The sequence below is a fragment of the Hirundo rustica genome, chromosome 6, assembly GCF_015227805.2.
Source record: "Hirundo rustica isolate bHirRus1 chromosome 6, bHirRus1.pri.v3, whole genome shotgun sequence".
Lineage (NCBI taxonomy): Eukaryota > Metazoa > Chordata > Aves > Passeriformes > Hirundinidae > Hirundo > Hirundo rustica.
In genome coordinates this window covers 22,367,458-22,379,834 of record NC_053455.1, presented here as the reverse complement: position 1 = coordinate 22,379,834, position 12,377 = coordinate 22,367,458, and the positions used below count along the sequence as shown (strand labels likewise).

Here is a 12,377-nt window from a genome sequence, read left to right as displayed (position 1 = left end):
CTTTAACAAGATCATCATAACAATGAAAGTGTTTCTTTCCATTTCTATTCAAGGAATTCATAGTGTCTTTGTTCAGGTCTTCCACACAGCCTTTTCAGTTTTCTCTAATGAAATGGCTTTCATGTTCAAGTGCAAAATATTCTGACAGATTTCTGGGTGCTGGTAGCATTTATGTAGTTCTCAGAACAAGAATAGCAACTCTAGTTATATTCATTGAACCAGGGACTCACTTCCTCCTATTTATTTGCTCTTGGTTTATATGCAGTTCATGTAAACCAAATCCACGTATTTCACAATTCCCAACCACGTAAAGGTTGGGGGTTTTTGTTGTTTTCACTCATGACAGGAAAAAGTGATTCTTGTCCTGTACTCGGCACTAGTGAACCACACCTTGAGTTCTGTGTCCAGTTTTGGGTCCCTCCATTCAGGAAAGGACTAGGAGGTGCTGGAATGACTGTAGAGAAGGACAGTAAAGCTGGTGAAGGATCTAGAGCACAAGTTCTGTGAGGAGCAGAAGGGGGTGTTCAGCCCAGAAAAAAAAAAAGGAGACTCAGGGGTGTCCTTATCACTCTTCCAAGGAGGCTGGAAGGAGGCTGTACTGTACCCACATGGGGTTTGGCCTTTTCTCCCAGCAACCAGACAGGACATAGTCTCTAGCTGTGCCAGGGGAGGTGCAGGTTGGAGATGAGAAGGAATTTCTTCACAAAAAGGATGATTAGACATTGGAACGGGATGCCCAAGGAAGTGATGGAGTCACCGTCCCTGAAAGTGTTTAAGAAAAGACTGGATGTAGCACCTAGTGCCATGGTCTAGTTGACATGGTGGCGTTAGGTCGCAGGTTGGACTCGATGATCCGAGGTCTTTTCCAACCTAATTGATTCTGTGACTCCTTTTTTGCCGCGTTTCCCCCCTTTGAGACAAGTTTGAGACCCCTTTGATGCTGCTTTCCTCATATTTGAAGTGTCTGTGTTTCCTCGCTCATTCATGCAGTGAGAGAGGCTGCACAAATGCCTAACCTTCTGTGTGGGGAAGAATCGGACGTTCTTGTACAGTATTCGGGAGGCCCAGCAGCACCTCAAACTCCCGGCTCCTCTCCCTCACACGCTCGGGCACGGCAATCCGCACTCCCACCGCCCGCACGGCCGCCCGCCCGCTCTGCGCATGCGCGCGCGGGGCGCGGCGGCCGCGCTGCCCCTCGGCGGCCGTGAGGGCGGGGCGTGCCCGGGGCGGGGTGCGGCGCATGCGCGGCGCGGCTGAGCTGTGGCGGCCCCGCGCCCAGGTGAGGGGCGGCCCGGCGCGGCCCGGCCCGGTCCGGCTCGGCTCGGCTCGGCTCGGCTCGGCTCGGCCCGGCCCGGCCCGGCCCGGCGGGAGGCGGCGGCCCTGGGGCCCCGGGACTGTGCTGTACCTGGTGCGCCTCGCCGTGTGGCGGGGCGGCCGCTCGGGCCCGGCAGCCGAGTGGCTCGGCCCGCGTGCGCGGGCTCTCCTCGTGCCGCAGGAGTCTGGCGTGCGGGCCCGGGAGGCGCTTGGGTGGGATCAGCGGGAGGGACGGTCCTGGACCACGGCGTGGGCTCCCGGTTCGAAAGGCGGTGCGCAGTGGAGGTCCTGCTCGCCGGGCCCGGGCGGGCGGCTCTGGCCCGAGGATAGGCAGGAGGGTTGTTCTCACGCCCGTGCCTCGGGGGAGTTGCACTTCTGGTTTGTTTATTTTCGGCTGTGGTTGTCGTGGTTTGCTTTTTTTCTGTGAGAGAAGATGGTGTGTCAGCTCTTCGCAAAGCCTCACTTGATGCAAAGCTGGCAGATGAAGTGTTCTTGTTTTATTTCTAGCCCTCTTTCTGTTTCTTGTTTTGAGGGGGTTTCTGGTTTTCTGGGGTTTTGGGGTTTTATTTCAGATTAACATTTCTGTGGATCACTTTCTTAAAAGAATACATTTGTTTTGGAAAGGGCTAAGTAGTGAGAGCGTGGATCAGGACTTAAACCACTTCTTCCATTGCAGGGATGGCATCTACGTTGCGCTTATGTAACCATGTTTGTTCCATACCTGTTAGCAGGCAGGCAGGTGTGACTGAAGATGGAAAGGAAAAGTGATTCAAGTAGCTAGTCGAGGAGATTTTCTCCTGGTGACCACTATTCCATCATTCTTGGAATAGACAGTCATACTCCCATTTCAGGATTCAGTACCGGTACTAAGGCTCAGGATTTTCTGGCGCACTTCTAACAAAGTTGGCAGAACCTGAAGGAGGAACTTGCATTTTGGCATAGATTATTCCAGAATGTATGTTGCAATGTCATTTGAAGCAGCTTGTACTGGATACTGCTGCTAATGGACACCCGAGTTCCTGTTTTTGTACTTTAAGTATAAAACTTAACATGGAGACATAACTTCAGTGGCTTAGTTTATAGGAAAATAATTTCTACAGATAATAGTAGCAATAATTTCTGCACTGAATTCTGGCAGTTTTCTGTTAGTCAGTTTCTCAATTACCTTCTTTAAGTGAAGCAGAAATTTAGTCTTACTAGATGCTGCCTACCCTCGGGAAGCAGCTGAAGGTTGTCACAAGTATGTAATGTGGGAGGCCATAATGTTACTACATTTTTCTGATTTTCATAGCTTTAGTTTCAGCCTTTCAATGTTTGCATTCTGGGTGTGGGCATTTCTGAGGCTCTCTCTCTCCCCTAGGAGAGTATTACAGTATGTGTTGCGCTTTTAGCAGCATAGACTTCTTCAGCCCTCACTGTGTTCACTGATCACTCATTCTTTTCTCTGATGACTTACTCTACTCTTGACAATTAAACAAACTGTGTTAGCAAAACCACAGCTTTGCAGGTTCAGCTTGTAAGAGCTTCATTCAGCCAGCGCAACTGTCTTGTTTTGCAATTCAGCCCTTGGGACAACAAAGCTTTCATAAGATAAATAATGCCCTGACTAATTTTAGTTCTTGAAGTAAATGTTGTTTATGAATAGCCTTTAATTTTTAGTTTATTTTACCTTTCTGGGGTGGAAAGACATGTCCAATACATTAGCTTTTGATCTAAATTTCATTCTTTCAGCATTTTGAGATATTTCTTAAAGTCTGCAGTTAGCTCACTGGCAGTATGAAAGGAGATAGGCAACCATTGTTGTCTTATACTGATGGAACTTTCTTTAGATTCAGAAAAAGTGCTTTTTTGTTCTTAACTGTTTTTGTAGTTCCCGAATGGAAAACGTGTTAAAAACTGCCCACAGCACTATGGAAGCACTCAGACAAAATAGTCATTTACTGACACCCTTGAGGAATTGTTGGGCAAAGTGACTGAAATGAAGAGCTTCAATCATCGCTTCAGTATGGCAGCAGCTGAATCTGACAAAGACTCCGGATATTCAGGTTTAGAAAAACATTGTGTTACCTTTTTTGTGTCTTACCGTGCTGAGGCTGTGCTTTAATTGGAGACATGTAACAAATCTGAGTAACCCCTTCCAGTTTTTGTCTCGTTACGTTGGAGGGCCTTTCTATGCAAGATAGGTTTCACCTGCAAACTATCCTACCACCAAAGTCCTTTGAAGTGAAACATTGCCAAGTTAAAAAGTTCATCCTGTGAATTTGAATGGCATGGGAATTTAGAATTAATGGAAAAAACTTAGACTTTAGAGTCTAGAATTGGAGTTGTCAAAATTACTTTTTATTCTTTGCAGTGATGAATGAATTGTTGGATTATGCTGTCCAGTGTCTCTTATGATCTGACCATATTGTCAGTAGAGTCTGGTGAACCAGAGAGTAATGGTTATAACATCAGTAAAGTAATAGGCATGATGTGCCATTTTAGTACTCAACAAAACTGTGCAAAAATGACCTTTAAACAAGAAAAAAAGCACTACTATGAGAGATACCTGCTTTACTGGGTTTTAGATAGAAAATTTCAAGACACGAAATGCCTGCATCGCAGACTATGGATGTGGCAATGCTGGAGCCTCCAGTGCTTTCCTGTATCCAGTTTTTAGAGCAGTGCAACCTTCATGATACTGTGCAGTCCCTTGGAGACTAAATACAAAAGACCAGAAAGTAATAGATTTTTGGGGGAGAAAATGCCTGTATAAGAACTGACCTGAAATACAAAGCCTTTTTTAAGAGGCTGTCTGATAGCTGTCATAGCAGCTTTAAATTTGTTAATATTACAGAACTAAAACTCTGTTGTTCTTTGTGACTTGGTTGAAGGAGGCAAAATATTAGAACTGAAAGGCAGTAGTAAGCATGTTGCATGTGGAACAAGTAACAGCTGAATTCTGCATCTGGCAGATGGAAGTTCAGAGTGCCCGAGTGCTATGGAGCAGACAGACTCTGAGGATGTGCTGAATGCGCTGTGTTGGAATGCAGAGGATGGACCTTGGCAATGCCCGAGGACCTCAAGCAGCTCCCTTCCTGCACTGTCTCCTATGGTTGTTATGAAAAATGTGTTGGTTAAGCAGGTAAGAAAGAAATAATATCTTGAAAAATGATGCATGTTCTTAATTTTTTTAAAAAACATTTTTCCTTTCAAAAAAGATGTTGCCGTCCAGAAAGTAACTGGTAATTTGTGAAGTTCTAATGTGATTCTCTGCTCTTTTGAGAAGCAGCTGGGATCACTAAGATGGAATGTGAAATAGAGAAACTCTTCCATCTCCTAAACCTCTTTGTCTCAAAGGAATCCCCCCCCCCAAATACATCTTCAGTAATGTTATATGAATAGCACCAAAGATTAAACAGAAAAGGCTAATTTGTTTTTGAAAGCTGCTGTTGTCTTTTGCATTCAATAAAGATGGTGAAGTAGGTTGATAGGTTTGTTTCCTCATTCTTAGGTTCTAGAAGTGTTTCATATGTAATGGGAAACACTAATCCAAATGGTATAAATGAAAAAGTTAAATCCTTATCTGCAGTTAGCTGTGGTACTTCTGCTTTAATAGTTGTTTCATTTAATTGCATGTGATGGCTCACGTTGCAACAATTACATTCCCTATTTATGTTCTCCAGTATTTTCTTAAAGTGTAGTTTCTCCAGCACATCTGTGAGACCCCCTGTGTAACTTTAACATTTTAGCTGAAGGTATGAGAAGTCCAAAGTACTGTCATATTATTAGACCTGCTCTGTACTCACTCATTTTTGGAGCAGAGCAAAAGTTCTTCAATTTTTTTTTTTTTTTTTCCTAGAATACTTCTGAGAATACAGTGGGAAGGGAAAAAAAGAATATAGATCCTGATTATTTTTCTGCTGAACCTGTTATGACAACAAGCAAGACATAGTATTCACTGTTAGTATTTAGCAGATTATGTAGTTGTAGGGGAGGTAGTTCTGTTCTCTGAGCATCATGCTTTATCTTGACAAGAAACAATTTTATTTTATAGTCACATTCATAGATGTGTGGACAAAATACTGTGTAAGCAAATGCTGTTTTTATATATAAAGTCAGGAATAGGCAAGCTTCACCAAAGGCTGATAGCCTTTGGCCCGGAGCTCAAAAATTAAGACATTACCTACACTGATTCCAGTGCTAAACTCCAAGCTGTGTTGCAAATAAGAAGAAATAGCAACTAATAATAAGTAGCTTACATAGAGAGAGATTAAAAAAAAAAAAAAAATCCAGCCACACACACAGAAAGGAAATTTGGCTAGGAAGAGTTGAAGATGGATAAAATGACCATACTTGGTTCTCTTGAGCCGTGTATCATAATATCTAACTATGATTATAAGTATAATTGAAGACAGTAATGTCAAATTGAAAAACATTTACTACAATAAATGAAAGCAACAAGTCTAGGTCAGAATAATAATAAAATGTCTTTCTGCCTTTCATCGTTATGCCTAGTTAGCTGGGATGATTATCTTTTTAAAATGGTCTTTTCAACACAGCATTCAGTTGGTCTTGCTGGACTTAAAAAAAAAAAGCAGCATCCAGTTAATGTTGTTTATTTGTTCTAGTTTCGATTTCAGTCAGCATCATCCTCTGTCTTGGAACCACTGTGATCCTCTACAGTGCTGGTTACTTGCTGGCCCAGTTTCAGAATGTAAACAGCTAACAGTAATGCTGCTAAAAAAAGAATCAAGTGGCAAGTAATGCTCTAGAGCACAGTACTGATTGTGGTAAGGTTTCTGTAAGGCTTGTAAAAGTCTTTAATAAGTAGGAGGGCTTTTTAGGCAAGTAACACTGATACATCAGGAAGTTGACTTTCGTAGCTTTCATTAAAAAATGAAACAAGCACACAACAGTTTGCAGAGATAGTAAAATAAAAGTGGCCTTCTCTACTAAAAATGAGATTTTGGTTAGGAGGACAAGAGCACAGTGCTAGTGAGAGGGAAAGGAAGAAAGTACAGAGATAGGAAGAAACAAGAAACCCAAGGACAAGATAAACAGTTACCACAGCTCTTTTGGCCTCAATGATAATGGGGCTCTGCCATGCTTGGTGCTGCTCAGCAGTGCAGTAAATGGCAACTTCTGGCTCCAAACCCTTGCCCCTTAAGGCTGTGTATTCTGTCCTGTGTATGTATGGCTACAGTATTTATATGCTTCCTCATTCCTTACATCTCCAGATACTTTTGCTTTGAATGTTCTTTCTTCTGTGTTAAGGTAGTAATATTTATTTTTACAGGTAGCTGTTCTGTACCCCTATTCCATAAGCATCTTGCCCACTGAACCAAAGAAACATTGTGTCAGAGTAGGTAATTGAATCTTATCTCCAAGTCTCAGTGTCCTAATCAGTGGGTAATACCTCCTTTTGGTAAGTTGCAAGTCCTTTGCTGGGGGAATGGACTTTAACAAAGCATGTTAGCATTTGCCAGTTTCATACTTATGAGACTGGTGGAAAGGATATGGATTTCAGATACTTAATACAGTACTAAAACTAGTAAGATGTATTTGTGGTAGCTAAAATCTGCCTTCAGCAGGCCTGCCAGCTGTGTTCCAAGTTGTAAGGAATTGAAAAAGCAGCTGACAATATATTAGTATAATTGTAGCGGTGATGGCTTAAATATATTAAGAAGTGAGATTTTGCTTTAGAAAGGAATAGTATCTCTTACCAGACCATTTGATGTCTTTGGAGAAAGGCAATCATGTTTTTGGCCAGAAGATTTCATGAAGATCTGTAGTGAGGTGTTGCAGGAAAAAGAGGTAATGTCTTGTAAATATGGATGTTTTCCCCATTCTACAGTATGGCTTGTGGGAAGGAATAAAGCCTTGGGCATTGTTCTTGAAATAAAATGCTTTTAAAGGTTTACCGGTGCGCACTGTTTCACCAGAGGTACAAAGTTAAACTCCTCTGGGCTTACCAAGGGGTTTTCTCCTTGCATTGGTTGATATTCAGCCTTTTTTTTTTTTTTCTTTTTTTTTTCCTGCTTCATATATGTTTACTATTTATTTTATTTTATGTTTACTGAAACTGCATATTGTACTTCACATTACAAGGCTCCTGAACAGATGTTGTGTATCTTAAATAACCATTTCAAAATCTTGCTATAAGGATGAATTTGAAAAGATTTGAGTTGTTACCTTTCAACAAACAGGGAGCCTGAATTGTTCTTAAATGTCTGTGCAGTCTTTCCTTGACTCTTAAGATATTTCTTAACGGAAAGCTTAATTATTTTTCAGCTTTCCTGTACACTTGTAGTTTGACCCCAAGCCTGGGTTGAATTTTTGAATGAACATTTTACAATATAAGCTTGTGCTTTAATTCTCACTTAGGACAGCATATATGAGTTCAGATTGAATTGTTTTTAAATAGATCTGCTGTTGCATAGTGAAAGGATTATAGATTACAGCCTTATTTCCAGTGTTACGCTCCATCGTCAGAGAAAGAGAAGGATGAGTTTGATAGAAAACTCTTCATAACACATTATTTGGACAGTATGGCACAGTTCATCTGTTTAAGTTTGTTTTTATTGTCTTCTATAACACTTTAAGACTTGTGGTTTTTCCCTATTTGTGCTTCTCAGGGGAGTTCATCACAGCTGCAGTCTTGGACCGTGCAGCCATCCTTTGAGGTGATTCCAGCTCAGCCACAGCTAGTGTTTCTGCGTCCATCAATTCCACCTCCCATTAATCCTCACCCTGTTGGGAAAAAGAGAAATGATTCCACTAATTACCTGCCCATCCTGAACTCTTTTCCCAAAATAGCACCACAGCCCTGCAAAAGAGATCACTCCTTTGATCTAGAAGAATGTCAGGAAACCACTTGCCATAAACGACTCTGCACAGAAGCACCCAAGATGGAGACTTCTCCTGTGGTGATGAGCACAGGCTCGCCTACTAGTCCTTTTTCCCACCTACCAGTTAGCTTTAAAACCCCTCAGGATTCTAACCAGCAAAGTTCTTCAGCTCTGGTGACAAGTGGAAAACTGTCAACTCTTCCTGGTTTTCATTGTGTTCCCGGTGACACTCAGAAAGCGCCAGGTTTGACTCCCCTTTTGCCTTTTGGAACTCTGCAGGCAACAAAGTGCACCTTTCATGAGGGTGAGAGTGCATCACAGACTACAGTGCCTTCTGCAGTGTGGAGCCCTCCGTTGATACCAGAAGAGATTTGCACTACCCCTGAGCTGCTCTTGCAACAACAAAGCAAGTGCAGACGTTTCCAGAATACTCTTGTTGTGCTGCGCAGGTCAGGATTGCTGGAAATCACTTTAAAAACCAAGGAACTCATTCATCAGAACCAGGTGACACAGGCTGAGCTGGACCGGCTGAAGCACCAAACACAGCTTTTTATAGAGGCAATAAAGAACAATGCTCCGCAGTCATGGGCAGAGCTAGAAGCATCTCTGACAGCATCTGATAAAGCTGATAGCAACCTTGAGGACCCCACTTATCCCAACATGTAGTAAAAACATGCATAGCTGTTGGTCAAGTTATTTCTGTGCCTCCTTTTTCCTGTCTCAAACTTCTACTTGAGCATTTTTTGAGTCCAAGATTTGCAAAGTTGCATTGCCATGACAGTTTGTCTTCAGAACCAGCTATAGGACTGGAATAGCATGGTGGGTTCTAGAAAGAATGGGTACTTAGTACTGCAGTGTGACCTTGAATTTCATGCTAACTCTGTGTAATTCCTTGGTCTGAAGAAGTTTGTATGTGCTTTGCTGGCGCGTTCCCATTCTTGAAGTGAAGAAAGTAATTTGCAGTATTCTGCAAGCATCTTCTTATTCCCATATTCAGATAGTTTTTTCTGAGAGAGCAGCAGCAGAACAGGCCCCACTGTTGGGCCATCATCTGTTCCAAGCAGGTGAAGGGAGTTGATGTGAGGTGAAATAAGTCCTTCTCCCATACCCTTCCTTCTTTTTTTTTTACTTAATCAGATGAATGTAGTAAGGGTGGGAGGTATGTCAGTGTGGATAAACTCGCTAAAAATTTTATCTACCTAAGTCTGAAGTTCAAAAAAGAAACTACAAAATATTTTTTCCTACATTGCCGTAGACTGATGGCATTGCTTGGCTGCTTGCCGTGAGATATTGCTAGCACCACAGTGTGCATAAGATACTGACATTGCTAGTGGAGAGCCACAGCAGTCACATTACAAAAGCTTTTTTACAGACATTTATTTCATTGCAGTTATCTAGACACTTAACTACATCACTCCCTGCAACCTGAAGGGATTTTTTCTGGAGGAAGTTTGTGTAGAAAACTGAGAACAGCCTTGTCTAAGAACATTAAGGCATCTGGATCGTCTGTGGTATGTTCCTTTCTGTGTGACAGTGTTTTCAAAAACTCATGCTGTCTAGGTGACTAGCTATTTGATTCCTTTTATCATCTCTTTCAGACTGTTAAAAAAAGAAACTTGAAAGTAGAGTGGATATCTTGCTAATTTGTGACTAGACCTTTACATTTTCTGATGCCTCTAGGAATCTGTATTGTGGAAGACTGTAGAGAATACTTTTACAGTCCTTCCTGAAATAGGTGGATTAGAGAAATTGTAAGGGACTTTTCTCTTGTAAGGGATTTCACCCTTTTTACACTGATGAAAAGAAATGCTTTACATGTCTTATGAAGCTGAGGTATGTGAGTCCTATTTGTATAACCATGGGCCTGGAGAGAAATGTGGCAGGGTTTGCTTTAGTGGATCTGTAGCAAGCTAGTAGCCATGCCTTTCATGGGCTCCTGCCTACCTGCTGAAGACTGCTGCAGTACATGGGAATTGTTTAAAAGTGTTCGTAGACACTGTTCTGGCATTTATTTTTTTTAATATACCCAATATAGTTGTGATACTACCATGTCTCATAACTCACAGCCTGGAAATATCACATCTCAGCCAGCAAGCCCAGAAGGCAGCACAGTGCAATGAAATAATGTAGAACATGTCCAATATAGGCACAGTCTATCAGGTGTGATATTTGCACCAAATTACATTTGGCAGGATAGATGTGATGGTACCTTAGTTCATTTATGAAAGAAAATCTTGTTTTCATCTGAACTTCTTACAAGGAGAGGAGGCAGTTTCATTGATCAAATACACGTAATAGGTCTAGAGGTGTGAGGTATGAGACAGTGCATAGGGTATTTTTCCTACTTTTCCTAAAGTTCTTATTCTACCTATTAAATAGAGAGGAGAATTTGAAGTTCAGAATATGTATTTTTAGGAAGCGATTGTCCTAGAAAACAAGATGATGGGCTCGGGGTACCTAGAGATGAAAAGGAGGCAGAAAAAATGAAGTCAAATTGTAGCTGTTTGAGACAAGGAAAAATGATTCTACCAGTGACCTCCATTCTATTTCCACTGCTCTAATAGAGTATAAAGGAGTGAAAAACTTGCTTTGCAGGGCAGTGTCCTCTGACTTAGGGAGACTTAGCTGGTGGAAATTTTTCATAGTCCTTATAGTACCACATGTACTTTTTCCCTGACAGTATGGAGGGTGGGCTGAAGTGGGTGTGCTTACAGCTAATGGGCCTTTCAGCTGGTGTAATTTGTATAAATATGTGTTCAATAAAACAGTGAATAAAGTCCAGCAGCTTGTTAGAAATCTCCTACTGGGCATCAGTCCAGACTTAAATAGTATTTACTGAATTAGAAAAATCCATTCTGGAACTCATACTTAAATCTGGGGCTCCTTAGGAAGTGTATCACTAGATAATGGGAAACCTTAACTCAACATCTATGAAAAAAAAGGACGTTGAAGGTCTCTGGTGATAAATATGTCATCAGGTACCATTCTGTCCAGTTTTCTTAGTTGCCTTTATTCCTGGGAGCCCTGATAAAGCTTTAAAACAATAAGGGCTTTCCTTTCTTGGCTGCAATATAATAAAATAAGTTAGCTTGGAAATGCATTCGGAAAATCAGTTGACTTCATCAGGACCAGGAGAAGTCCAGATTCTGGGTAGGATCTGAAAGTGGTTCAGTAGATTTGAACAAAAATGTTAGCCTCTGAATGGAAACTGTAAGCAATGGATTCACAGGTTTTTTTGATCGTTGAAGCAGCAAGACTTGGTATTAAGAAGTTAGCTGAAGACAGCTGCCTTGATCTCATCAGTCAGATGGTCTGCTGCAGCTTCAGCTGTTGCTGACAGCTTATAAGTGGGGTGGCTTGATGGGTCAGACAGACTGGTTTTTGTATTAAGTTTTAATAAATGTTGGTATTTTTGATTACTTTTACTATGTCTTTTTGAAATTATGCTGTTCTGGTTGGAATGTAAATATTTTTCTGTACTTTCAAAGCCCATTGCTAGCTCTGAATACAGTAGCCTAACACCTCTGTTATAGAACATGACCTTTTTTGCTAAAACTTTACAGAAATTTACAGTGAAATATGAATGAAATAAAGCATATACTTGAAAAGTTTATGGATTATTTAGTGCTGTTGAACTGCAAAGTCCCTGGTTCCAAAGCATGCTTTAAATACATCTCCACAGCAGCATGTTGCCCATGTGGGAAAGTTCAGGTACAAAAGTGATACTATGATGTATCTCTCTGAAGAGAGTCACATGAGCTTTAACTGTATCTATGAATTAAAGGGTTTCTGGGAGGAGCATGAATAGAAATAGGCTGTACAGAACTCTAAAAATATATTGTCGTGGGTGACTGCTGCCATAGATCTGTCGTGAACAACCTGGAAGGATTTTTCCATCTCTGAGCTGTTGTCTCCATGATGACTGTACATTATGCTCACCGTCTGTGCAGGGTGAGCTCCTACGCTGTGTCTTAATCCTGTCAGCTGGGTATGCAGAAGTCTGAAATTGTGAAGAATCTTGGCTACTGAAAGAATTACTGGACTAAAAAATGTTACACTCTTTTAAGGAATATTCTCCAGCTAAATCTGTATACCAGCTTTTCACCAAGCCACATTTCTTCAAAATGTAGCTGTCTTTATGTGGTCTTTTGATCAAACATGACACAGGGACAACTAGGCACTCATGTACAAAACAGCCAGCAGCCTTGTGGCATGAGATCTTGTCCTAAGATA

The 12,377-nt window shown here is 41.5% G+C and overlaps 1 protein-coding gene across 4 annotated transcripts; it reads left to right on the top strand.

The window, feature by feature from the left end:
- The first annotated feature begins 1,215 nt into the window (after positions 1–1,215).
- On the top strand, positions 1,216–11,755 carry CIPC (CLOCK interacting pacemaker). 4 transcript variants are annotated; one of them, XM_058420894.1, is made up of 5 exons: positions 1,492–1,692; positions 3,185–3,359; positions 4,269–4,438; positions 6,593–6,662; positions 7,932–8,123. In XM_058420894.1, the coding sequence occupies exons 2-5, from the start codon at positions 3,293–3,295 to the stop codon at positions 7,976–7,978; spliced, it is 354 nt and encodes a 117-aa protein (XP_058276877.1). In that variant the 5' UTR covers positions 1,492–1,692; positions 3,185–3,292; the 3' UTR covers positions 7,979–8,123. The 4 variants fall into 4 exon arrangements, with proteins under 4 accessions (XP_039922534.1, XP_039922536.1, XP_058276877.1 ...); XM_040066600.2 differs by lacking the exons at positions 1,492–1,692; positions 6,593–6,662 and adding an exon at positions 1,216–1,279 and having other exon boundaries at positions 7,932–11,755; XM_040066602.2 differs by lacking the exons at positions 1,492–1,692; positions 6,593–6,662 and adding an exon at positions 1,370–1,408 and having other exon boundaries at positions 7,932–11,755.
- The last annotated feature ends 622 nt before the right edge of the window (positions 11,756–12,377 follow it).

Bases quoted from the DNA above. Each gene is read 5' to 3' on its own strand.
- CIPC (XM_040066600.2), top strand. From the start codon at position 3,293: ATGAAGAGCTTCAATCATCGCTTCAGTATGGCAGCAGCTGAATCTGAC. The intron at 3,360-4,268 runs GTTTAGAAAAAC...TGCATCTGGCAG, and splicing joins CAAAGACTCCGGATATTCAG to ATGGAAGTTCAGAGTGCCCG. The intron at 4,439-7,931 runs GTAAGAAAGAAA...TGTGCTTCTCAG, and splicing joins AAAATGTGTTGGTTAAGCAG to GGGAGTTCATCACAGCTGCA.